General features: G+C 46.5%; 2 protein-coding genes and 1 long non-coding RNA gene across 20 annotated transcripts in view; 2 read left to right on the plus strand and 1 right to left on the minus strand.

Annotated features, from left to right (window-relative positions):
- LOC128800143 (tRNA N(3)-methylcytidine methyltransferase METTL2-like) overlaps positions 1 to 14535 on the plus strand; it is a 35105-nt gene extending 20570 nt beyond the window's left edge. For 2 of the 3 annotated variants that reach the window (XM_053965125.1, XM_053965127.1), the window contains exons 10-12: positions 1438 to 2603; positions 6925 to 7041; positions 14269 to 14535. The gene's annotated coding sequence lies outside the window, so the exon portion shown is untranslated. The remainder of the gene's footprint in view (positions 1 to 1437; positions 2604 to 6924; positions 7042 to 14268) is intronic. The other variant, XM_053965126.1, reaches the window with a different exon arrangement.
- Positions 2549 to 24869, plus strand: part of TLK2 (tousled like kinase 2) — a 55354-nt gene continuing 33033 nt past the window's right edge. For 2 of the 10 annotated variants that reach the window (XM_053965115.1, XM_053965121.1), the window contains exons 1-3: positions 15683 to 16107; positions 17922 to 18010; positions 19751 to 19816. In XM_053965115.1, the coding sequence (XP_053821090.1) occupies positions 17930 to 18010; positions 19751 to 19816 (147 nt within the window). In that variant the 5' untranslated portion in view covers positions 15683 to 16107; positions 17922 to 17929. Of the gene's footprint in view, positions 2604 to 15682; positions 16108 to 17466; positions 17545 to 17921; positions 18011 to 19750; positions 19817 to 24869 lie in introns of those variants that run through there. The other 8 variants (XM_053965120.1, XM_053965122.1, XM_053965117.1 and 5 more) reach the window with 7 other exon arrangements.
- Positions 7155 to 15139, minus strand: LOC128800144 (uncharacterized). Of its 7 annotated transcripts, none has more exons than XR_008434928.1 (6): positions 14729 to 15139; positions 13288 to 13599; positions 12340 to 12995; positions 12121 to 12233; positions 10854 to 10929; positions 7155 to 10423 (listed from the first exon to the last, which is right to left on the minus strand). It is a non-coding gene; the product is annotated as an uncharacterized LOC128800144 (long non-coding RNA). The 7 variants fall into 7 exon arrangements; XR_008434926.1 differs by lacking the exon at positions 14729 to 15139 and adding an exon at positions 13829 to 14273; XR_008434929.1 differs by lacking the exon at positions 14729 to 15139 and having other exon boundaries at positions 12340 to 12992; positions 13288 to 13345; positions 13423 to 14273.

A 24869-nucleotide genomic window follows, 5' to 3' on the forward strand; every position in this document is an offset into this window, starting at 1 on the left:
GCCCTTTAAAATTTTTGCCATCTATACTGCAAGTTAAGGTTGGGTGAGCTGTTGTAATATAGAACTTGTCCAGAAAGCCTGTGGCTGGCCTGTGCTACCAAAGTTACTTGTGCCACATTTACCCTTGCCACTAGGGGTTTTGTTGGAAAAGGGAATAAGTTGTGCTATACATTGACCTGCAGGTATAAAGCAGGGTGGCACGGGAGTCCATAGCATAATTTGTATTTCGCCTTCATAATCTGAATCAATAACTCCAGGTAGTACAAAAAGTCCCAATTTAAGTGGCAGAGGAGCACCCTATGAAAGCAAAGCATGAATGTTATTACTAAGGAGTCTCCACACTCCAGTAGGAACTAAGTGCACTGAAAATGTCAGAAGAGTTACTGATTCTCTGGAGGCAAGGTCCAGCCCTGCACTGCCTGTGGTTGCAGGCAGAAGCTTGCTTGTCAAATGTTTTGCCTTGCATTTTTTTGATTCTCTGGGGTGCGCAGACCCGCCCCCAGCTGGAAGCTTCCTGGCTGTGTAGCCTTCCCTTTTACAGGGTACTGGGAGCAGCATTCAGCAGCTCAATGCTTCCCTCTTCCACACCAAAGACAATCTCTAGGTGGTATTTTTATCCTATCCCTTTGTTGAGGGCAATCCTTTTTAAAATGACCCATTGAACTGCATTTAAAACAAGCCCCCGCCCACGTGTCCAAAACTTGGAAGTGTTGGGCTAAAGCTGCTGCTTGAGAGTTAGTATTATAAGCAGTAGTTCCCACATTTTGGCATGTTCTAACCATATCTGCTATGTCACAAGTATGTGGGTTGCAAACAGCAAGCAATGCCTTTCTAGGCATGTCTGCATGAATGAACAATGTCTTCATTCACATTTGTGAAAGCAAGCTGCCGCAACAGAATAACTCTGGTTTCATCATTATCAACTTGCCAGGAGAGCACGGCTTGTCCACAAATTCTGTCCAGGAATTACACAAACTACTCCGCTGGACCCTGTAAAATCTTAGCGAACGACATGTTAGAACTGATACCCGTGCCCAGGAGTCGCTGCAGCACTTGCAAAGCTAGGTGGGTGATGATATCATGCACATCATGCGGGTGGCCTGCCTGCGCTGTAGGGACTGTGAAAGCACCTTCTCTGGTCAGCTGTGCATCACAATTGTTGGATTTCTGTCTTAACAGCACTTCCGCCTGGACTGTACACAGTTCTCAGTAATTGGTTAGCCAGACTGCAAACTTCATCGCTGTTAGGATCATTTTCATTATGCTTTTCCAGTCATGAGGTATGAGGACAAACGCAGTTCTGATAAAGTCTGATAGCTTAGGGTGTGTTGGGAAGATATGCTGCTTTCTTTTACGAGCATCCTCAGTTCTTTAATTACTTTATAGTCTAGCTCTCGGTACGCTGGTGTTATTTTGGCGCATATATTACTTATTCAGGCTGTAACACCCGCCAAGTCACCCTCCTTCATGGCGGCTTTCCTGCATTTCTGCCAACGCTGGACTACTGCGTCGCCATTTTGGGCAGGGAGGGAGCCCACCACCCGCCTGCGGTGTGGGAACTCCGCACTGAGGGGATCAACTATGCAAGGATTTCCATCAGGGTAAGGCAATTCCGTGGGGCTTAGGTTAATCTCAGAGTAAGGCAATTCTGTAGAGTATGGGTTAATCTCAGGGTCATATATGGGGTCTGATGGCGCTGAAGGTTCGAGGAAATTAACTTCTGCAGCTGCGTAATTGGCTGCCATTCACGCAATTTACTTCAGTGGCCACCATGATTGTCCCCCATGTGGCCAGGCGCTCACAATCTTCAGCAGAGCCATCTTTGGTGGTATCAAAAAGTCTCTGCCCCATCACTTGCCAGTCTGACCGAAGGTACCCATTAAAGGGAAAATCTTTAACATGACTAGACACCCAGTCCAGCAGGGTGCTCAATTTTGCATCAGCCATATTAATAGATTGCTGACGTAGGAATCACCATACCTGGTCCAAGCTCCTGCTTTGCTCCAGAGGTATTCCACCTCCCATATTCTTTCCACCGGTATACTCACCTACGCTAGGTGAGGGGCGCACACTTTTGATTCTTGAGTTCTTTCCCAAACTCTCCCAGATCTTTTTCCCCAGATCCCTTCCCAGACTCTTCCCCAGCCAGCCCATCCCTTGAGCCAGTGGGAGTTGCTGCCAGAGCGATAACACACCCTGCACCACTTTAAAGGTCCCAATTCGGGCCAGCCATTCTGTAGCAATGGAGAACAAAGTGACACAGACCCCCTTATGCATCCAAAAGAGGTTGCTTTATTGTACAAATCACCCCTTTTTTATACCTTTAATTTCCACCTGACAGAACTGAAACCAAACCAAGGCCCAACAGAACTTAGCAGAAGAAGGGCACCCATTGGCTGGCTCAGCTGCAGTGCTGCTGTCCATACGTCCTGTCACCCAATCAGCTTCCTGCTCATACACTGTCCCTGCGTTTCTCCGGCCAATAACAACCTCGCTTCCAGCTGTCACTCAGCTGACTCTCTCCTCACTCATAACTGCCTCTCAGCCCTCAGCCACTTCCAACCATCCAGCCTGCAGCTGTGCCTTTCCCACAGGGCCTTCTGGTGAGCATAAGCCTCAGCAACTTCAGCAGTTTAACAGTTATAGCCTCATATCCCACAAAAAACCTCACGTGCATGTGTGAGCCTGGGCTACCATTAGGGAACTACAGTTTTCTTCTCCTGTTACAAGTCTCACTAGTGCCTGCCCTTTAGTTGAAGAAGAAAAAGCCTTGGCTGGTATCTATTGCCTTATTTTAGTTCACGAAGCATCAAGATGTATTGCGTGTGTCCTGGGTGAAGCGCAGTTCCCCTTTATTTTTTTAGCCAGACACTCGTATTTGGAGCTGGACATTGTCACCTCTAGAGCCACATAGGTTATGAAATAACTGCTATCTGGAACCAGAGGAGAGAGGCTGTGCTAGTTTGAAAACAAACCAACAGGAGATGCCAGGTCAGAGATACAATTTTAATAGGAAAGGTAAATAAAGGCAAGAAACACAGGCTTAACCTAACAGAGTTGGTCAGGGTGATGATGGTCCCATTAAATGGTGACTGAGTCTTCTTGAAGTGATAGATGTGGTTCTGTTAAAGCAGTGATGCTGTAGAAGGGTCTGGTCTTCCTTGAAGGTCCAGTGGTGGTTATGTAGATCTTGGCTTCTGGGAATCCAGTAGGTAAGGATTCCTGTTTGGCTTCTGCTGAGCACAAGCCTGACCCACCCCAGAAGCTCTGCAGTCACTGCTGTGTTTTCATGCTAAACCTACAAAGTCTGGTTCCCTGGCAAAGCTGAGGCCTCAGCCAAGGTCTAGGCAAAACACAGCTCAAGTCCTCTGGAAGCAGGTGAGCAAGCTGAAGTGTCCTCAGCTTATCCAGGTGCAGAGTCAGGCTTAGCAAGAGCCCTGTGAGGATTAGACCTGACATGACTCGTGTAACCACCTCAGTGACAGACCTCTTCTGTGCTACTGGGGCTTCAGGCAGTTCCCTGGGGTCCTTTCCCTCTTGGTCACTGAAGGAAGACCTCCTCCTGGGATAGCTTTATCTCCCTGCAAGAAAAAATTATTGGGGTACACAATCAGTATAACTAGTGTAAATTAAAGTAATTTGAAAAATGTCTTATTAATCATCCAAAGGATTGTAAGCAGTGCAGGAAAATGTGTTTTTAATTATAAACATGATTTATATAAAGTTGATGGACTCCCCTTTAAATTTGAACTCCTGAATGGGAGAAAATGAAGGCTTGTTTGTGCTTTCAAGGCTGTATCCCAGTTGCCTGGTTTTAACTTGGACTTCAAGCAAAAACTTGCAGCCCTGTGAGCCTGGAGCCATTGAAGTGGCTCTTTGCCTTTCTTAATGCTCTTAGTTCTGCTGTAGTATTTAAGCAGTCACTCAGCAGAGCCCATGCTGGGTAGACATGCTTTTGTTTCCTGTCCTCTTGGTGGTGGTGTTCAGAAAGCAACAAGTTAATGGCCTTGAATTGAGCCAGGCCTCCTACGGACAGATACTGTTTGAGCTTCCTTAACTAATCCCAGCCAGCTCCTGTTCTCTCAGAATCTGCTGCTCTCCTGCCACTCCAGACCTTGCCTCCCACACAGCTCTGCTCAGGTACCTTGGTCCTGACTTGCAGCAGCTCCTGCCATTCCTGCCTTGGGCCTGCTGAGCAGGCTGGGTTTCAAGCATGCTAGCTTTCCAGCATGTTCAAAGTAAATCTCCATATTGACTTTTACCATGCTGAAAAGACAGGTTAAGTGCCATTAGTGTTTTGGGTTGTTTTTTTTTTTTTTTCCTCTTCCTTCTTAGCAGAGTAACGTTAACAACTCTAAAGCCTTTCTGAGCATTTCTGCTCTGGTTTTGTTCCCAGCATTCCAAGTCTTGTGGTCTGTGGCTTATAGGCAATGCCATTGTGGCCTGATGAACCTCCCAAGCAGAAGAGGTGATTTCATGGTTTTTCACATGCACTGCCCCAGCGGTCTTGGAGCCAGGCATTGTTACACTTTGGAAAATCTGGTCCTGAGTCTTGCCAGAAGATGGTGAATTTCCTTGGAGATTCATAGAATGTTTTGGCTGGAAGGGAACTTTATCATCACCTGTTGTGACCCCTCTCATAATCCTTTCATGTAGGGATAATGCCATCAAGCCTGTGACTTTGATTTGGACTTGAAGGTAGTCCTTCAGAAAGGACTTTGATCCAGCTGTGGTGCTGAGGGCTCCCTTCACTGGCTCCAGTGAAGGGCAAAAAAAGCTTTTGCCTCCCCAGGTACATCATTCTTCTCAGAACATTGTGGTTTCATCGACAGGCTATGAATTGGGAGACAGGAGGAAATAGGGGAGGTGATGTGAACAAGAGGCTGAGGGTTATTTCTGATGGCATCACTTCAAAATTAAGTAAATTGTAAATTCCACTGCAAGTCGGAGCTTTCACCTTATCTTCCTGACAGCACAGCAAAGTGAGAACAGCAGTCATCCATAGTGATTTGAATTGTTACAGCAGTGACTATCAAATTCTTTTGACCAGGAGCATGTGAGATCAGACACAATTATCTTCTCTCCCAAATAATTCTGCTCTGCCTTCTTTGCGTATGCCACCAACATTTCTAATCTGCAGTGAGCTCTAGAGCTCTGGGATAAATGAGACCTGACTATTTACAATAGAAGTGTGAGCAGAGGGAACCTCCTCGTGCACACACCAGCAGCTTTTGGCACTGCATCATAATGAAAGCTGGAAGAGCTTCTTGCTGTCATTGACATTGGGATGAACTCTGGCTTGTCCCCACTGGATTCCCTACAGGAATTGCAGCCCCAAACTGAACTTAACTGTTTTTCCTGAGCACTGCTGAAAGATGCACAGTTTTTAGTGCCTAGAAGTGAGGATGGGGCTGCAGGGATCAAGTTATTACAGGATTCAGGGACCATCCTTCCATCTCTGTAAACACAGATGAAGGGAAACTGAGTCATGCAGTCTTTGTTCTGATCAGTCAACAAGATCTGATTTGTCAGTCAGAGAAGTGCCACCATTTTTGGTTTGTTGCCATATTGGGGAAAATAAGTCCATGAGGGAGGATGCCACAATCAGGGCCATTTTTGCTATTTCTCTTTTTACTATTTCTCTTCCTTGACAGGGGTGCCTGGCACACATTCTTGTATGTAGTGTCCCTAGACACTGACTTCAACAGAAGTTCTGATTTTAACTGTGTTTCAGGCCAAGATAGAAATTACCAGGAAAATTATAATTAGGAGGAATTCTACGAAGTGAAGTGCTCTGGAGGAAAAAGAGTTGTCAGCTCTGTGCTTAACCAGTAAAGCTCCGGAGTTTGTGCTTTTAGCTCTTGCTGAAGGCAGCAAGTTCCTGTGTGTAACTGCCTGGCTGAATGGGAGCTTGTGTTGCTTAAAAAGTGGGACATATTGCAGGAAATTACCTTTGTAGGCAGCTGATCTGAACTAAATAAGATACAGCATGAGTCAGAAGAGCATGAGCCAGGCCTGGACACTTGGCTGGAACACAGGCAGGGAAAGGCAAGGGAATCTGAGCCATGTGTGCCTCTGCTTTTCCCTCCTGCCCAGGGATTGTATGGCACGGCAGTTGTCATGCCAGTGAAGGCTTTTATTCTTGGTCTTTGACCCACAGTGGGATGAGCAGGAAATGGCAGCGGTTGGAAAGCAGTGATGGCAAAGCTCATTGGCAAGTCTTACACGTCAGCACCTGCCAGCAGCTCCCAGCCTCTTGGTAGTTTCCAGGAAAGAAGAAAATCCCAGTGAGGTTTGGACCCTGCTGTTCTAAACTGTGCTCTCTGGTGCTAACCCCATAAAACCCTCACTGCAAGCACAAACATTGCATGGGATCATGCTATGGGATCAGCATCTTGATTTTGGGGTGGAGCATGACTGCTGTATTCAGGTTGTCTTTGGATAAGGACTCTTGTAGCTCTTGCAATTTCATGTTATATGGAAGTTAGGGAGTTCCAGGGGATTGCCAGATCTTTGGAATATGAAACTTACTTTCAGCTCCTGTGAAGCGGGAAGCTGCCGTTGGTAGTCCCTGGTTGCAGGGGCCAGGCTCATACCTCTGTGCTGTGTGTGGAACGCAAGGGGATCTGCTCAGGTGTAACGAGAGAGGTACCACCTTTCCCTGCAGTCACTGGATGTGGCTTTCCTCATTTGGAGATTAAATTGCCTTATCTCCCCTCAGAATCCTTCTTCATCCCTGGGACCAGGCTCAAGGCATGCTGCATATCCCCCTCATCTGGGGAGCAGTACCTGGGCAGCGGCACCTCACTGCAGTCTGTAATTAGACAGCCACATAGTTTTTTCCACATTCAGTGTCAATAGTGGATGTGAAGAGGTCAGTGGAGGTAATGCAGAAAACTAAATCTGACTTTTCCACAACTGCAGGTGACTTCTTACCTATTGAGATGAGCCTCGTTAGGAAGGTTGGAATGCATTTGCAGACATTCACAAAGAGGCTGAATATACTTAGAAAAATGTGTGTGCAGTAACTCCGGCTTTACAGTAAGATGTTGATTTAATTTTCCTCTTACACAAATCTCAGAGCAGTTTGTCATTCCAAAGCCCTGTAAGGTAGAGTGTTATTATGTGTAACAACTGAGGCACAGACTCAGACCAGCAAGGAATCAGAATCATTTATTCAAAGAAACAAGCTGCTTTTATACGCTTCTTCACGACACAATTATTTCCTTTTACAGTAATTCTCAGTAAGCGACCGATCACACATCACCACGTCAGCAACACACTTTCCGAATGTCCTTCTATGGGGTGGTCACTGCTGTTCACCCATCTGTCAACTTCCGGCAGGCTCCTCTCTGCCTGGCTCTGCCACGTGGCACCTCCTCCCCCCAAGGTCAGGCAGAGACAAGCCTCTCTGTGCTGCCATGTGCTTCTTTGTGCTCCGATGTACTCCTGCAGGTGCGTGCCACAGCCTGCAGTTCAACTCCATCCCATCTCTGACCACAATTCCCTCTTTTTTGTTTTATACAAACAAGAATCACTAAACGAAACACTCCCAACATTAGAACATCCCAACATTGGCCCACAACCCAAACCAAACAAACTCCATTCATCTTGTTCTCTCAGCTTCCCCACAAGTTGATGATAAAGCCAGAACAACCAAGGCTGGTTGGATCACTCTTGCAGGTACCCATCATGGACTGGAATCTATGAAAACACAAGCATAACTTTGCCCCCAGGTTATCAATGGAAAGGGTCCTTCTCATTTTCTACTTTCAAGATTCTTAGTAAGTCTAAGTGAGCTTGTGATTCGCAAAAATGTAATTGGACGGAGTTTAGGTCATTCTGAATGTGATTAAGAACATGTAAGGCCTTTGTGGGGAATATAGCCCATCCCCACACTCCCTCTTTTTTGTTTTAACAACTATAAAATGAATATATTTTAACCCAGTAAAACAATGTATCTACAAAGCAACAAGCACCACTGAGCAAAAAAAAGGTAATACCTTTAACTGCCTAAATACTTTACCGTTACCCAGAGTGTGCCATCGCTGGAGAGCCCTGTCACTGTTGACCTCGTTTCAGAGAGACAAGACACACTCTTTCAAGGCATGAAAAAAGCTACCACTTTATTTTATACATCCCTTTATATAGTTTTATAAACCCTCCCATGTCTATCCCCTATTGGTCAGTAATAAGCTGTTTGTTACCCCATAGTAATTGGTCAGTCATGGACAAGGTGTCTACATGAAAGAAAGGGTTGTTTGTGAGATACTGTTTTCATTCTTTTGCTGAGACGGTTGGGATTGTTGAAACAGGTACAGGAAAACAGTCCTAATCTGTAGAATTCTTTTGCAGGGAAACAAGTTAGTTTTCGCCGTTACAGGCTTCTGTTTTCACAAAGAGCTGTTAGCTTTCTCACAGCTGTGTTGGACCAAATTAGGATTCAGTCTGCAAGACCTTATACAGGCCTGCTGTTTTGCCACCACATAGACCCATTTCACAGTGAGGACCTGGAAAACCTTTCCTGGGCAAGGTTTCCAAGTTTACCTTAAAAGTGGATCCAGCTTTTATAAGACCAAATCAGCAAGTCAAAATGAATTGATTACACTTCAAGCGCAGAAATACTTGGGTGTGATGGTATACTTCCCTTACCAGCCAGGGCCAGGGCTAGGCCAGGGCCCAAGCCTTGACTGGGAGGGTTTCCCCAAAATATCTGCAAGCAAACCTTTATTAATGTAACCAAAATAATGCATTTAAGTAACATTAGATAATTATCTTACTACTAAAGCCCTTCATAAAAGCTCTATGTATTAATGCTTTCTGGATCCAGAAATATACTACCATCACCCAGTTAACCTTAAATCTAATTAACAGTCCTGTCAAAATCTACAGCTTAGTGAAAACATAAAAGTTAGTTTTTAACAAGAGCAAAAAATGACTTAAAAATACAAGAGCATCCATAACAAAAAGCAATTAGAACAATCCAGGGGGTCACAAGGTGATGTGGTAAAAGAGCAATCTTTGAGATAGACTCCAGGATTGTGGCAATATTACAGCGGAGTTTTACAGACCAGCCCAGGAACTTTATGCCAAGCTTGCAGCCACTCCTGCAGAAGATGGCGGCCTCATCTCCCTGGGCAAACCCTGCCATGTGCAGGGAGCAGGGACATGGCACTGCCCCTCCCAGTGCCATCAGGCTCCTTGGGTCACCTTCTTACTGCCCACATGCAGAGAGCCACACGCATCCCACCAGACCTGCTGTGTCAGGGTCACCTTCTTACTGCCCACATGCAGAGAGCCACACGCATCCCACCAGACCTGCTGTGTCAGCGTTCGTCGCCGGCCCCTGGCTGTGCCATGTGCTTGCCAGCATGGCACAGCCCTGCCACGTGCTCGCCACCATGTGCTTGGTGCCTTGCACTCACCACCGCTGCTACAGCACTGCGCCCCTGCGGCTCCCCATGCCCTCCCGCTGCTGCCTCTGCTGCTGCTGCCACACTCTCGCAGAGGGCAAATGGAGAGGGAACACTCTACCACAAATGGCCCGCTCTGCTCCAGCTACTCACCGCAATACGGCTCCACCTGATGACGCAGGGCAGAACGAGTTCTTCTAGGATATTAAGAAATAATGTCCTTCTATGGGGTGGTCACGGCTGTTCACCCATCTGTCAACTTCCGGCAGGCTCCTCTCTGCCTGGCTCTGCCACGTGGCACCTCCTCCCCCCAAAGTCAGGCAGAGACAAGCCTCTCTGTGCTGCCATGTGCTCCTTTGTGCTCCGATGTGCTCCTGCAGGTGCATGCCACAGCCTGCAGCTCAACTCCATCCCATCTCTGACCACAGTTTTGCCCATTTTATGCAGAAGAAAGAGAAGCAGGGGGCAATCCCTGTTGAGAATAAAGCCCTCTGATATTCTGGGAATCCAAGAGTGAGCAAGGACAGGGAAGGACTTGTTGGCACATTCAGGAGGATCACATTGTTTCAGATGCTTGCAGAACCAGCAGATGTTTCCAGTACTGTGTGCTTTGGGATGACAGAGGTGTTCCTTTCCTGCCTGCGAGATTTGTTTGCCCTCGGCTGGGCCATGGTGGCGGTGCAGTTCCAGGTGGCTGCACGATTCCAGGTGCCTGCACACAGCTGCCTTCCTCCTCCAGCAGCAGCACACACGTTGCCTTGGATCAGGGCTCTGAGGCTGCACATGGCTTGCTGCTTTTGTGGAGGCTGAGTGACCTGGATGCTTTCCTACTGGGTTTGGGTATCAAAGACTCCCTAATGCAATACCTGAAGATGTAGACAGAGGGAGGGGCAGGAACAACTTCAGAGGTAAACTCCATTGTGTAGAGGGTGGAGACTCTTGGAATGGCCTCAGGAAGGAGTCAGGCAATGGCATGTTATCTTTGAGGCACTCCAATACCAGTTGTCTCCCTAAGGAAAATGAGGAAAGACACTTTTAATGTTCCTAGTGTGGCAGAAGCCCTACCCTTAATAGACAAGAATCTGCACAAGGGTGACATGTTTTGAATGCCCCAAGCCTAGAAAAATCTCCACTGGCAGCTCATGCCTCATTAGGTCTAACAGTATCTGCTATGCAGACAAGGGTAGGCCTCTTCAGGATGTGATGCCTGGAGGTGACATCATCCCATCATGCTAAAATCTTATAAAGCCTGTTGAGTGTTGTACTCTTGTAGGTTTTGGTTGAGGTTTCTTTTTCCCCAGAGCTACAAAATGTTTGGATTTGAGATCACTCATGCCAGCTTTTACATTTTAAAAATTCAGGCTATTTGTTGTTTTTCTCCAGTCCCTAGCTGCCTGTGTCCTAGAATCACTGAGGAATCTCAGCTCTTCTGTTGTGTACCTTTTATCAGTAGATTTCCAGACCTTATGGCAGTACAGAAATGCTTGGGAAAATGCATTTAGTGTATTCCACAAGCCTGGAAAGCAAAGACAAAGAAAAGTCACCAAAAACACATTAAAAAGATCAGAATCTGGTGACATTTTATCTTTTCAAAATTGAAAGCAGAAGGAACTTGTTATATGCTCTGCTAAAATCTCTATAAGGTCTTACCCAACTTTGGTCTAATCTAACCTCTGGGTTAGCAGAGAGGCTGTGGTGGGAAGGCAGGTCTTGCTGATGTTTTGCTGAGCATGCTGTGCTTGTGGAGGGGAGCTCCAAGCTCCACTGACAAAGAAAAGGGCTGTGGCAGCTGAGTTCTTCAAAACATATTCTTCAAAACATGACACAAGTGCTGTGTACTAGGGATATTACTGACATCCAAGGAGGCTGAGACAAGGAGAGGAGAGCTACCACAGCAATGTAATCAGAGACATTAACACTGGTTAATCTCCAGACTGGAGAGCAGGATGTACACAGGAGTGATCTGGCAGAGCTGATGCTAGAGGAGAGCTGGCTTGTCCCCATGAATGAGATAATATTTGGTCAGCCATGTACATACTCTGTTACTCATAATCAGCTCCTCTGAAAGGACCAGAGCTTAAGAGCTCTTAAAAAGTTAATGAGAAAAGGGGAAACCAGAATAGTTTCATATGCAACTCAGGTGTGGGCTGGAAGGAGTTTTCCTGCATGAGAATTCTTGGAGGTCCGAATAGTCTCTTCTCTTGCTGGGCCAGAATGTGAAGCACACAGAAATTGCTCCCTAACTGTAATAGGATGGGAAAAATCAAGTTGAGGTTAACAGAATCCTGATTTCTAACCTTATATTGTTTTAGTTTTGAGGCTTTATAAGCTTTTAGAAGTAGTACCTTAGAAGTTGACATTAGACACTTTAATTGAATCAGAAAATTTCCTGTACAAAATGATGAACTATTTACATATTCCAGCCACTTTGAAGAGCAAACCTTTCCCTGTAAGAACAGAAACAAACTGACCTTTTCTGACCAGAAGCACCTTCGGATAAGTTGGCTTTTCTTATTAAAAAAAAAAAAAAAAAAAAAAAAAAAAAAAAAAAAAAAAAAAAAAAAAAAAAAAAAAAAGTAAAACAAACAAAAAATCACTCCACCAAGTCTCTGCTGAGTCCAAACCTGAGGGATCAGCTCCCAGGAGAGAACATGTCATAAAAGGTAGTCCAAGTGTGATGTGTCAACACTGATAATTATATTTTTACCTGAGAGACCGTTGCTGTTCCAGGGAGTCCAGTCTCACATGTGCTGGCACAGCACAGTTGGAAGTGGTGTACCAGGCTGGGCTGTGCAGTGCATCCCCGTTCAGAGCTGTGTCCTGATGGAGTGTAGGAGGAAAAAGTTCTGAGATCACTGGGAAATTTATCCAGTAACTTCCTTCCTACTGTTATCTGACAAACTTTTCTAAAGTCCCTTGTACCTACCTGTACTCTGCTGACAGCAAGTGGGATCCTTAAAGGCTGCTCTGAAATTCCTGCTTACAGCCAGAAATAGAGTTACAACTTGTTGATTCCTTCCCTCTCTGTGCCACAAAGGGACCAGCTGCCATGTCTGGTATGAGGTGCAATTTTGGCATCTTGGAAAGGAAATTGCTGCTGGAAGTGTTGCTCTGAGCTGCTCTTCAGAGGATGAAGGTGGAGAGGACCATAGTTGAGTGTGCAGCAGAGGAGTGTCGGGAAGGATATGACTGCAGCCGAGAATGAGCTGCTGGACACCCAGGAGCAGAGCTGAGCTAGCAGAGCACTTGGACTGCAAAACACAAGGGCTGCCTTTACAGAATGTGCTGAAGGGGATGTGCCCCAGTCCGGAATTTGAGAGTGAGAAGAAAAACCCCAATTATTTCAGAGGAATGCAGGGCAGGAGAGGGGGAGTCACAGGAGGAGGATAGTGCAACCTCAGTTTATCTGTTCCTTATCAGATGTCACCACCTCCTCTTCCAGCCTGACCCGGCAGAGCCCAGGGCTGTTGCCATGGGTCCTCTGTCAGGCCTGGAACTCAGCGGTGCATCAAGGGATGTCTTGGAAAACATTCCTGGCTGCAGTGGATTCTCCAGGAGGCTCTCTCTCGGAATTTGGTCCTGCTGGAGGGAAGGAGAAGAGAGGCATTGGTTTGTGATTTCAGTGAAAATGACAGTGAGCAAATGACCATTGGGAAATGACAGAGGTTGTGGCTGCTCCATCCCTGAAAGTGTAAAAGGCCAGGTTGGATGGGGCTTAGAGCAAACTGGTCTGGTGGAAGATGTCCCTGCCCATGGTAGAGGGTGGGACAACATGGGCTTTGGGGACCTTTCCAACATAAACCGTTCTGTGATTCTGTGACAGCAAAAGATTCTTCTGGTGGCGTACATGGAAATACTGATGGCATTGTGATACCTGGCAATGCAGTCCCTGGCAATGTATGGAGAAGGAGGAGGAAGTGCCCCATCAAGTGCTGTCAAAAAAACACAGGAAAAATTAGACCAAAATGATCCCCCATCACCCCTAAAACACAAAGGTGGGGGACAGTACCATAGATTGGTTGTTACTGGTGTCCAGTTCTGGCACTCTGAGGGGGTGAACTGCTCCCTTTAGAGTTGGAGGTGTTTCTTAGGGCAGTGGAGTCCAGAAAAGCTGGGGGGTTCAGTAAGTAAGTCCCTTTATTGGGTGTAACAGCTCTCACAACTTCTCTTTCCACCCAAAATCAAACTGAAATGCAGAAATGAAATTTAAACCTCCTTGAACAATGTTCACTGCAAGTGGTCTTAATTAACGTTCCCCAAATGGCTGTAATTAGCAACCAGCTGATGGAATATTTACTCCAGAATTTTTTCTTAAAAAAAAAAAAAAATCAACCCAACACAGACACAAACCACTATTTATTTAATTATTTATTTTACAAATTCCTGACACTGATCGTGCTGAAAATGTGACTTACAGAGCGGGAGCTGAAACTGGAGTGGCTCTTGTACTGAAAAACAGATTAAAGCACAAGAAAAGCAGCTTGCACAAGCAGGCAGCACTCCCAGAGCCATTTGCTGTACCAACTTAACAAAGTACGATAAATCAGCAATTTTAAAATAACACAATTTCCCCTATCGCCTTGCAGGAGCAGTTTTTCCACGATGCTCCACTGGCTCCTCTCCATATCCCTTTTGCCAAACTAGTCGGTTCTGGTTTGGTCATAAATCGCTCAATGTCACGATATCACGCAGTGAAGGGGAGGTGACGGATGTCCCTCCGCATTCCCAGCCCTGGCAAATCCTTTATCGAGCTCCTGGAACCTCTGCTCCCACTGCTAATCCACGCCTGCCTCCCCTTGGACAGGCCTGGCCACTTCCTTTCCCAACAATCCTCTCCTGCTTGTTTGCTTTTCAGAAAGCTGATTCAGCCCTGGAGCGAGGGGGTGCAACACCCGCAGCGCTTTGGGTCCTGCCCCTGCCGCCTGCAATGAGCCGAATGAACTGCATTGGAATTGCTCCACTCCAGCCAGAACAAGCCCTCTCTATTAATTTTGGGGCCTGTTTTCCCGACTGTGGTGGTAGTTTGGCCTTAGAAAGGCGAGAGTGGGCTGTGTAGCTTGGGGGTTGCTGAGGCACCCGGGTTGTGTCTCACAGATGATATACATGTTGGATCAGCCCTGAACCCGGGGCCCAGCCCATTCCAGATGGTGTTTCCAGGGGGCAAGGATGGAGTGGGGATGAGTTGGGGGTGCTGAGGTGCCCTTGCACCCTCCCTTGGGGGAATGAGGGTGGCTTGGGGAGTGAGATTGTTCGTGGGTGTGTAAGATGGAGACTGGAGAGGAGGTGAAGAACTAGGGGGTGCATGGATGTCATACCTGCACCCCCTCTCTGGGGCATCCTGGGGCAGGGGATAGGGGGTAGGTCAGCCTCTGCTCCCCTGGTGGTGACATGTCCCTAGGCCTGCCCTGCCCCACCCCCAGGCCCTGGCTGGATCTGACCCCCTCCTTGTGCCTGTCACGCCCTAGCCCCTCTGCCCCGCCACAATCCTTGCTGCCCCGCCACCTATGATCACCCCCTGCCCCCACCTGGCTGACCCTCAACCCTGACTTCACCCCAAGGCTGGATCCTGCCCCCTCATCCCTCCATGACCCCATAGTCCACCTTGACATTGCTGCCCCCCAGCCCTGTATGACCACCCTCCATACCTCCTGCACCCCCCAGACCTACCCTGACCCCCAGGCCCTTCTGACTCTCTCTTGTGCCTACCACCCCAGCCACCCCGACCCCATGGGACTCTGAACCTCTGCTTCCCTACATGTGCATTACTCCCCAATGCCCCCCAGACCCATCCCCATCCTGAAGCTAGATCTGACCTGCCCTTGAGCCTGCTGCCCCTTCAGCCCCCCCAAACCCCGTAACCTCATGGTCCATCCTGAGATTTTGCTGCTCCCCCAGACCTGTGTGACACCTGCCATGCCCCCTGCCCCCTCAGACCTGCCCTGACCCGCATGTCCTCATGACGGCCAAGCCCCACCCCAGATCCCGTAGGACTCTGGCCCCTGCTGCCCCCGTGCCCTGTGTGACACCCCCGCCCCCCCCATTCCTCCTGCCCCCTCAGACCTGCCCTGACCCCCCCGACGTGCCGCCCCCGCCCCGCCCTCTGCCCCCTTAGGCCCCACCCCATTCAAGCCACGCCCCCTCTGACCCCCCCCTCCCCCCGCGCAAGTCTCGCGAGACGCAGCGCGGTTTCCCCAGCGCGTGTGCCCCCATCGGCCGGGCCGGGCCCAGCGCCGCGGGGCGGGAGGGACGAGGGGCCGCACCTGCCCCGGCCCCACCGCGCCTGCCGGCCCCTTGCACCCCCCCGCCCCGCCCGCCCGTCCCACCTGGCCGCCGGGTCCTCCCGCGAGGCCTTTGTCCTGCCGCCGCCGGCCCGCGCACGCTCCGGTCCGGCTAGGCCCCTCACGCGAGGCCGGGGATCCGCGGCCTACCCCCAGCCCGGAGCCCTCCCTCTCCACCCCCCGCCACCCTTCCCCTCCGCCCTTCGCAGCCCCGGTGCCCGCGGCGGAGCCCGCGGAGCCGCCCCCGGCCTCCTCTTCCCGCCCGTGCCGCCGCCGCAGCAGGTTCCCTCCCTCCTCCTCCTCCTCCTCCTCCCCCTGCTGCTGCTGCTGCTGCTCCTGCCCCCGGCGGCGGTGGGATCCTCGCGGTGCCCCGGGAGCGCTGGGCCGGGCGGCGGTGGCAGGAGCGGCAGCGCCAGGTGAGACCCCCGGGGCGGCGGGGGGCAGCGTAGGGACACCTCTCGCCTCGTCCCCGCCCGGCCCGAGAGTGGGTGGGGGCGGCCACGGGGAAGGCGGTGGCGGGGGCTGGTACCGCGGGCCGGCCCAGGTCGCGGTGAGAGGGCCGCGGCCTGAGCCCCAGGGCGGTGGCAGCGCGGCCTGGGCCCTTCGTCGGGCACGGAGCAGCGCAGGCCCCGCGGCCCGGCCCGGCCTGGCGGGCGGGGGTGAGAGCTGGGGGCGGCGGAGGGTGGGCATGGCCTGCGAAGCCTCGGGATGAGGGTTGAGGCGGTGCTGGAGGGGAGGAGGAGGAAGAGGCCGAGGCGGTGCAGTAGCTGGCAGCGGGGCAAGGCTGCTCCCTCGGCGGCTGGTGCCTCTGCGTCCCGAGTGGGTAGGAGAGGGGTGCTGGAAATCCCCTCCCAGAAGGACAGGAGGAAATGCCAGCCCTGCCTGGAGGGGTGCAGCGGGTCCCGGAGCAGCCTCCGGCGGGGGGAACTTGTGTCAGCCCCTTCCCCACAGCTGCATCCCGGTGTGGGGATGCGATTCCCTGCGGATGATCGCCTCATGATGGACGAGAGCCCTGAGAACGTTTGAACATCTTGGCGTTTGCTGCTTATCTCTCATTTTCCTCGTTGCTCAGATTTCCTGTTTTGAAAACTGGGCTGAGAGCTTTGTTGGGCTTTTAGAGCCCGTAGCAGAAATATGTTTGTTTGATAACGACGTTTAAGGTCCCGTTAGTTTTTGAAGCTTGGGACTGATTTGGGAGAGCAGTTGAGAATGCCCCCGGATGGATTCACTTTGCCCCTGTGACTTGGAGCCGCAGCGTTTGGAGGAAGCGGCAGGGACAAAATGGACAGTTCATAAAAGGAACAATTGTGCACTGCCTGTTCTAGAGGGCACTTGCTGCCCTTCAAGAACTTTCTTCATTGCATATGCTCTTTACACAGCAAATCTTTATCTTCTGTTTCTGGCCTTTTTTTTTTTCCTACCGTAGTCCAGAAAATGAAACTGGAACAGACATTTCTGGAAATAAACTTGATTGGTGCAGTTGGGAAGATGTGATTCACAGTTATAATGAACAGTGAATTTTGTCCCATTTTTTCCCAGTTGAGGATTTGAATCATGTATTTCCTGATTTTTAACCTGTTTACATAGTTATGCAGGGTAGATTTTTAACCCTTCAAATAAGGCATCCATAGTGTTGGATTGCCAAGAGGTACCCCAGGTCCATCCAGGGTGTAAAAGCTGCTGTTATTTTAAAAGTATCTGATGCTTTACCTTGTAAATTAAAAGGTTTAATCGTGCATTATTTTCTTCTTATAATCCCACTCTGTGCTTGGAAGAAGCAAAGCTGTTATCAGTGAAATCTGGAGTTCGTGGAGCTCGAGTATTTCCAGGATTGGCCAAAAATAAATTATGGGGTAAAGAATGTTGCTTTTTTTTTTCTTCTAGTCATGCAGCACGGATGAAAAGCTCTGAAGCTTTTAGTCATAACACTCTGGTCCCATGTTTTCATTTTAATAAAGCATCCAGTGGGAGAATGTGACATAATTAGTTTCTTGGATTTAGAGTTCTTGAAATGGCTGGTACAATAGAGGAGAGGAAACTCCAGCAGGGTTATGGTTTAAATACTATAATATGGTGGCAAAGTCATGATGTTACTACATGGTAATTTTGCATTTCTCTTGCAAGAAAATGCTCTCTACATGGTTGTGCTGCTGTCTTGTCAGTGGCACAGAATATTAAATGTCTCTCTCCTTTCCTTGCATTGCATAATCTGAGTGTTATTCTTCTATAGCAGCAGAAATGATGGAAGAATTGCATAGCCTGGACCCACGCAGGCAGGAGCTTCTGGAGGCCAGGTTCACCGGGGTTGGGGTTGCCAAGGTGAGTGTGAGTACCTGTGGTGACAGGTATGACTGCTTAGACATCATGCCTTGTGCTTTGGTTGGGTTTTGTAATTTCTACATGGATAATTTTTCTTTGCAAACAAATTCTGTGTCGCTTGTTGTGTTTTGAGCTCTAATTTGTGTGAAGTATGTTAGAGAGGAATGAAAATGGGATCTCTGAGCAGATGCTTTGCTGTACAGAAGATTTTGGGCTCTAATTAAGTTCTTAGGAATTGTTCCATCTTAAGGCAGCTTGTATACCCAAAAAAACTCCATGACAACTTTGTGGAAGTGGGAATCTCATCTGGCTCTTCCTTTCTCCAAGAATACCTTTGAGAGCTGAATTTGGCTGCTGATGGGATACAGTTTCAAGTATTGTGTGTTGGATACAACATAACCAGACTGAAATATTGAGTCCTATTCTTTGGTGTGCAGGAGCTAAAATTGTCTACCCATCACATGGAACACAGGAAAAAAAAGTGTTTGCATGGCAGCTCTCCTGTGTCTGATCCACAGCCTGCCAATAAAATCCCATCTTTATCCTCATGTACAGCTTCCACTTGGTCAGGAGCTATCTAAAGCAAAGCACCTGAGAAACAACCTTGTGTCATTGCTTGGTGTCCTGGCATTAAGCTGTGAGTTCTCAAGGTGCTGGTAGTGTTAATGTCAGTCTTTCTGAGCAATGAAGTGGAGTGGTGACAGAGCTCATTTTAAACTAGGTCAGGGATAATGAGTTGATTTTTGAGGGTGATACTGAATTTTGAACATGAAGGTAAAGCAACACATCATTAGATGATTTTCTAAAGCCACTTAGAATTATTTTGAGATAAAACCTTGTAGATGCTGCATTTCTCAGAAAAACACAAAGTGATTCAAAACTTGAAAGAGTTTTGTTTGAATTCTCACTTTTCTTTCTGCTCTGCCTCTCAGACAAAGTTGAGTCTGGGAAGAGAGCACAAGGAAACCAAATGCTCAGCTGTAAAAAAGATTAACACTAGAAGTTGAGGTAACAATTTCAGTTGCTGAAGTAAGAGTATGGGGATTTTTTATCTTTTCCCCTACTCATAAGACTTTTAATGTGTTCTTTTTATTGCATGAAAGTTGATGGTGTTTACTGTACTGTGATCTTGTTTCATACAACATTACAACTTTTCATGTACTTTATCACCTGTTTCTTGCCTCTTTTCCTCCATTTTGTCACTTCAGAATCTTTAGCTGTACCAGTACAGATAAACCCAAACATCTTACTAGAACAGCTGAAAGCATAGACACTGGTACAGCTTTAAAGCAGTGCCAATGTACTCAGCTTTCACAAAGAATGTTAGGAACTCTTCCTTTTAAAGGAATAACCTTTGAGAGATACAGGAAAGCAAATCTTAATTATGTTTCCAGTATGTTTGGAGCAGAAAGTACATGCCCTTTTCTGTAGGGGTGAATATTGAAAACTCGTTTCTAAAGCAATCCAGGGAAAAAAGCCTCATTTGTTGGAGGCCTCACTTTGAGCAAAGCTGTTCTTTTACTGAGTTTTATTTTTACCTGTTGTTACGCGGTTTTATGTTGTACTAGCCAGTAAACTGTTGAAGTGCATTACACTTACTGCAAACAGTATATTTATTTACTTGCATTCTTGCTAATTTGCAATAGATCAGCCAACCATTGATATAAATTAGCATGACTCTACTATGTTGCAGCAAATCTTGGTTGCAATATTAATTTCAGCTACTACATTCCCTCCCAGGTTGGTGCTTCAAATTCCCTCCCTACCCCCCCAAGCCTCCGTCCGTCATGCTCCGCACTGGCATTGGTAGGTCACTGTCTTAAAGGGAATATATTGGGAAAGCTGTGATACAGTTTTGTGTTACTCAGCAAAGATTTTTAGCTGGCTCCAATGAAATGTTTAAAGAAAGAACTGTGGAGTAAGTGAGTGCCATCTAGTGGGACAGGGCCTGGCCCATCCTCCTGGGATGGAAGGTATCTGGTGCTGTTTATTGCATAAAAGGAAGAAATGTCATCTCAGATGTGATTGGGTGAAGGCAGCAGGCAGTTGTACTTAGCTTCCTGCCTTCCTCCTACTGGGTGTATCTTGCTGTGTGTGGATTCTTTCTTTCATGTTTAGAGGCACAGGATATATTTTGGACCTGTATAAAATGAAAGCATTCATTTATACCTTAATACAACTTCGGCTTCAAGCCCACAGTTCCTCTGTGTTGTTAAAGAGCACCTGTAAGTGTTTTGAGGTATGAATGAGAGCAAGCTGATCTAGAACAAGTTTTCAGGCTGGAAACTAGAAAAAAAGCTTCTAGCCATAAGAGTCATGGGATTCTGGAAGAACTTTCCAGTAACAATAGTAGAGGACAGAAATCCTAAACTCTTTTGGAAACAGCTGTGTGCTTGTCACCTCCTGTGGTAGCTGAAAGCACAACCCAATGACCAAGGTAATTTGCAGCTCCAAAAGCCTCAAAATTCTGTTGCAAGTCTCTGATGAAGTTTCTTACTTAGAAGCTGACGAATGTATTTCACTAGAAGCTTGGAGTTAATTTACTGAATCAAATTTATGAGCAAGGAATGTTTCTAGGCAACTGTTATACTCCTGTGCTTCACCCATGTCACTAGATAGCTTCATAAAGCTGGTGATGCTTTAGATGTCTATTCTTGCCATATGGTGAAGTGCTAGTCTTCCCCAAATTCCCAGAGCAAGTCCCTGAATTAACACATGACACTCTGACATTGACTGTTCCTGCTTATTTAGCCTGTTTATATTTACGTATTGGGAAAACCTAAGTGTATTCCCATGAGGCGTTATGCTGAGTAGACATCTTCCTTGGATCAGGAGGCCCAGGAAACAAAAATGTGAGTTGTTTCTTTGTTTAATTTAGTCTGTTCTCATCTTCTGCCTCCCTTCCTCCTATTTGGGTGTTGCCTTTAAGATAGCAAGAGGGTTAACTTGAAGGGATTTGTGTCATTTCCACAGACTTTTCCTGGATAAGAATTTGAATTGTGATGGGTGAACCTGTATTTGTACACAGCCTGTCTCAGGCTTAACCAGGGTGGATCCTCACAGCAGCACATGTATCTTCTACAAGTTTGGTTTTCAAAAGATCTCTGAACCAAGCTCTGTGTGCCGCTTTTACAGTTAAACTAAAATAGCTGAAGTACTTCTAGGGAGTGTAGCTGGGCTGTAGGAATCTTGTAGATTCATCTGACTGTGCCAGAATTGAATAATTCTTGGTCTTGGTAGCTAGTGCTCCCTTTCCTCCTGCTCTGAGGTAATGATACAGGATATATGCTGCCAAAATACTGTTCATAAAGAACAGTATTTGCTTGTATTAGTTTGGTTTTTACTTATTCTCTGTAACTTTTGAAGTCTTGATCACTTCAGCAGTTCCAGTTTTGTGATGTACTCAGCAATAGTTTTAGCAGCAAAGTTACCATGTTGAGAATTTGTGTTTAAGGATAATTATGTCTTCCTTGGAGGGAAGTGGTGCTGTACAGTGGTGGTCCCCAACAGGTGTCATAGTCCATGAGAAGAACCAGTTAATAAGAGTTTTAAAACTTCGAATTGAATTTTGCAGCTGCCACAGAATTTGCCAGGACTTTATGCCAGGTACTTTAAAATTGTTTAGATGCTTCTGTGTGCAACATTACTTCAAATGTGTTGTCTGGCTGCTAGACACCAGAAATAGTTATCAAATCTCAAATAGTTGTCAAACCCTCTGCTCCTGAGCTGAGGGTTAGGATGAGTTGCTTGACCCTTCTGTCCAGTTTGCCATCAGTAAAATAAAAATACCATATTTCCAGTCAGAGAGAACTCTCAAAGCATAATGGAAGCCAAGCAAATCCTGCTGCAAATCTGCTTGCCTATCTGATAGAGTGGGGGTTACCTGTGAACATCTGAGAGTAGATTAACTTCTTGTGGCAGAAAGACTTCAGTGATTCAGGGGATTTCATTATCAGCAGTAATACTGAGCTTTTCGAAAAGTCCAGTTAAGAAGCAGGTTGTAATTCTCATACTTATGTGACGTTTGAAATAAGATAATAATATGTTAATTAAACCTGATACAGTAGCACTAGACCAGAGTAACTGTAAAACCATTTGACCATTTCACTTTGGTGTAAACCTGTGTGGAGTCAGCACTAACCTTTACTGGAACGAAGGATTGACTATTTGCCTTTGAAATCACTTGATCTGCTACAGAATTCAGAGGAACTCAGGTTATCCTGGCTTGAGGTAATGAAGCATGTCTATCTCCATGTCTCCTTCATTTACACAGCAAGAGAATTTTGCAGTGCATGTTGCTGTAAGCCTATGTTGGAGACTCTGGCTAGGCAGCTGGAATTCCTAGAGCTCCCTTTCAGTACAAGGAATTGGAGAGCACAAAATCGAGACTGCCCAGCTTGCGTTGTGGAGTGATGGATCATTTCTGGGAACTTGGGGAGACTGTGGAAATGCACAAGTCATGGGAGGCAGGAGATGGTAAGGGGGCTGAGTCAGCTTGATGGTGTTCTAGATGATCTGGTGGGAGCTATTAGCAGGATAAGTTGTTTCTTTAGAAGTCTCAGCCATTGAAGCCTCACTGTGAGCTTTCCAGGGGCTCTGGCAAAGGGAGAAACGATTAACCAGCTCCTGTGAGCGGCCAGATTTTAAATTCTTGCCTCTTGAGTAGGAGTCTTCAAAGTGCCTGCTGCTGTTGAATCCAGTTCTCAACATGGAGGCTTTATTGTGCATAGGTAGGTCACAGACTTTGAAGCCGCAGTTGATAGGTGAATCACAAGGGAAGAAAGCATGCCAACTTATCTTGGAGAGAAATTCCTTGTGGAGGAGGAAGTGTGTACTGTTCTTGTGCTTGTCATTTGGGTAAATACTGTAGGAACTATTAGCTTGTTTCAGATGACCCACGTATTTTGAATTTTTGCTGAGCCCCATCACCTTGTGCCTTGACAGGGCACAGTGGATGAGTGGTCTGGAAGCAAGAGCAGAGAAGTGGAGTATTATCTCTAAGTGGTCTATGCTAGAAAAATCAGGAGTAAAATTCATAAGTCTTTTCTCTATAAATTATTGCATGTTTATTATGCACTAATATTACCCTGCTACTTCCCTGGCAATATACTCATGTTAATGTTCTTTGTTTACTTCAGGTTTTTTTTTTTCCAAAATTCATATTCATTCCTTTAATTCCTTTTGTGACATGTCCACTTAAAAATGGTATGCTAAATTAAGTACTGAACATTTATCCCAAGTCAGTTGCTGAGTTATACAGTCAAGAATGATAAAATACAAATTTGAAGCATTTTTTATAGACACACTAACGGACTGTTAGCTGAACAGATGTACTTGGCTATATGGTTTCTCACATCCATGCCTAAACTTGTTGCTATAAGCAGTTGATACCTAATTTCACGCATAACCCCATGTTATCTGGATAATCAGGAAAACTTGCTTTTCCTTTCGCTTGACACACTACACGAGAAGAGGTGCAGCTGAGCGCGAGGTCATGTTCCTGAAACATACTAGGTATTGCATCTTTTTTGCTTTGAGTACAGCACGTTCTAGTGAACAGTTTGGGTTTCCATAGCTGAAATGCTTCAAAACAAGACTTTTTGCCAACTTTGCCAAGTTCAGCTCTTGTCTGTAAAGTTCTTATCCTTTAGAATAAGAAAAGTGTCGATGGAAGGTCCTCTTAAATGTAAGCAGAGGAAAGGGAAAGTGATGCATTTGATCCATTCCATGGTCAAAAACATGTCTACAAAGAATTAATTATGCATTTATTCACAAATCAATACATGTGGCAGTGAAATTGCTGGATACCTGTAGACAATGACAAGCTGTTCTGTTCCAGTTCCATAATGAAGAAGTTGGTTCCTTCTCACCCTTTCTACTACTGCACTGAGTTGCATTTTACCACATCATCAGTGTAGGTTCTAAAGGAAGGTTTAAAATAAAAAAAAAAAAAGATTCTGTTCAAGAATCTGACCAGCATTTAACTCACCTTTCATTGATGCAAGACACTGCTTTGATTCCAGCTGGTAGAGCTAAAAATTTCCCACGCAGGGTAGTCGGTGCAGGTACCTGTAGTCCTAGAAGTAAGAAAAATATTGTGGATTTTGTATTAGGCATTTTTCCAGCTGCTTGCATCCCAGAACTTTACATTCAGGTGCAAACTGAGTGGATTTCTTGTACTGGACAAGATAAACTTGTACTTCTGCAAAAAGTGTTAGTATCATTTCTAGCTATAAGTGTTAGTATCATTTCTAGTATCAGTTTATTCTCCAGGTGATCCCATAATACAGGGGCCTTACAGAAGAATTGTCCTGTGTAAGCCACTGACATTCCCCTTCAGTCATAATGTTCATGGAAAGTTCAAATGTGATGTTTTTGAAGCAGCTGCTCCTGTCATTTGCTATCCATCTGCAAAATGGAGGCAGTGAGATTTAAGCAAATGTGGAAACAACTTTCACTTTCATCTTTATTATGTCAGAACCCCAGTGTGAGCCCAGCAAACACTTGTTTGGAGAGATGCTCCTGTATCTTACAAAGTTCTCACCTGGCACATGAGGTTAATTGGTGCCTCGGACGTGCTCTTGGGGTTGGAATTCCTGAGAGAATGGAAAGATTTTGGAGAGCAGCATTTGTGCAGTTTATAAACAAGTTTTTTCATGGGTGAAAGGATTCACTTTCTGTTGCCACTTGCCATAAGAGTTTACAATTTTTTTAGCAGTGAGACTTTCATGTGGATGTAGCTAAGGTTAGTTTTGGCATTTCTGTTAAGTCCTGTTGGCCCAGGAGTAAATTCCTGGAATAACCAAGAGTTGTACCTATAACATTTGTGAGCCATCACATTGGGTGGTAAGGACCTTGT

The sequence above is a fragment of the Vidua chalybeata genome, chromosome 26, assembly GCF_026979565.1.
Source record: "Vidua chalybeata isolate OUT-0048 chromosome 26, bVidCha1 merged haplotype, whole genome shotgun sequence".
NCBI lineage: Eukaryota > Metazoa > Chordata > Aves > Passeriformes > Viduidae > Vidua > Vidua chalybeata.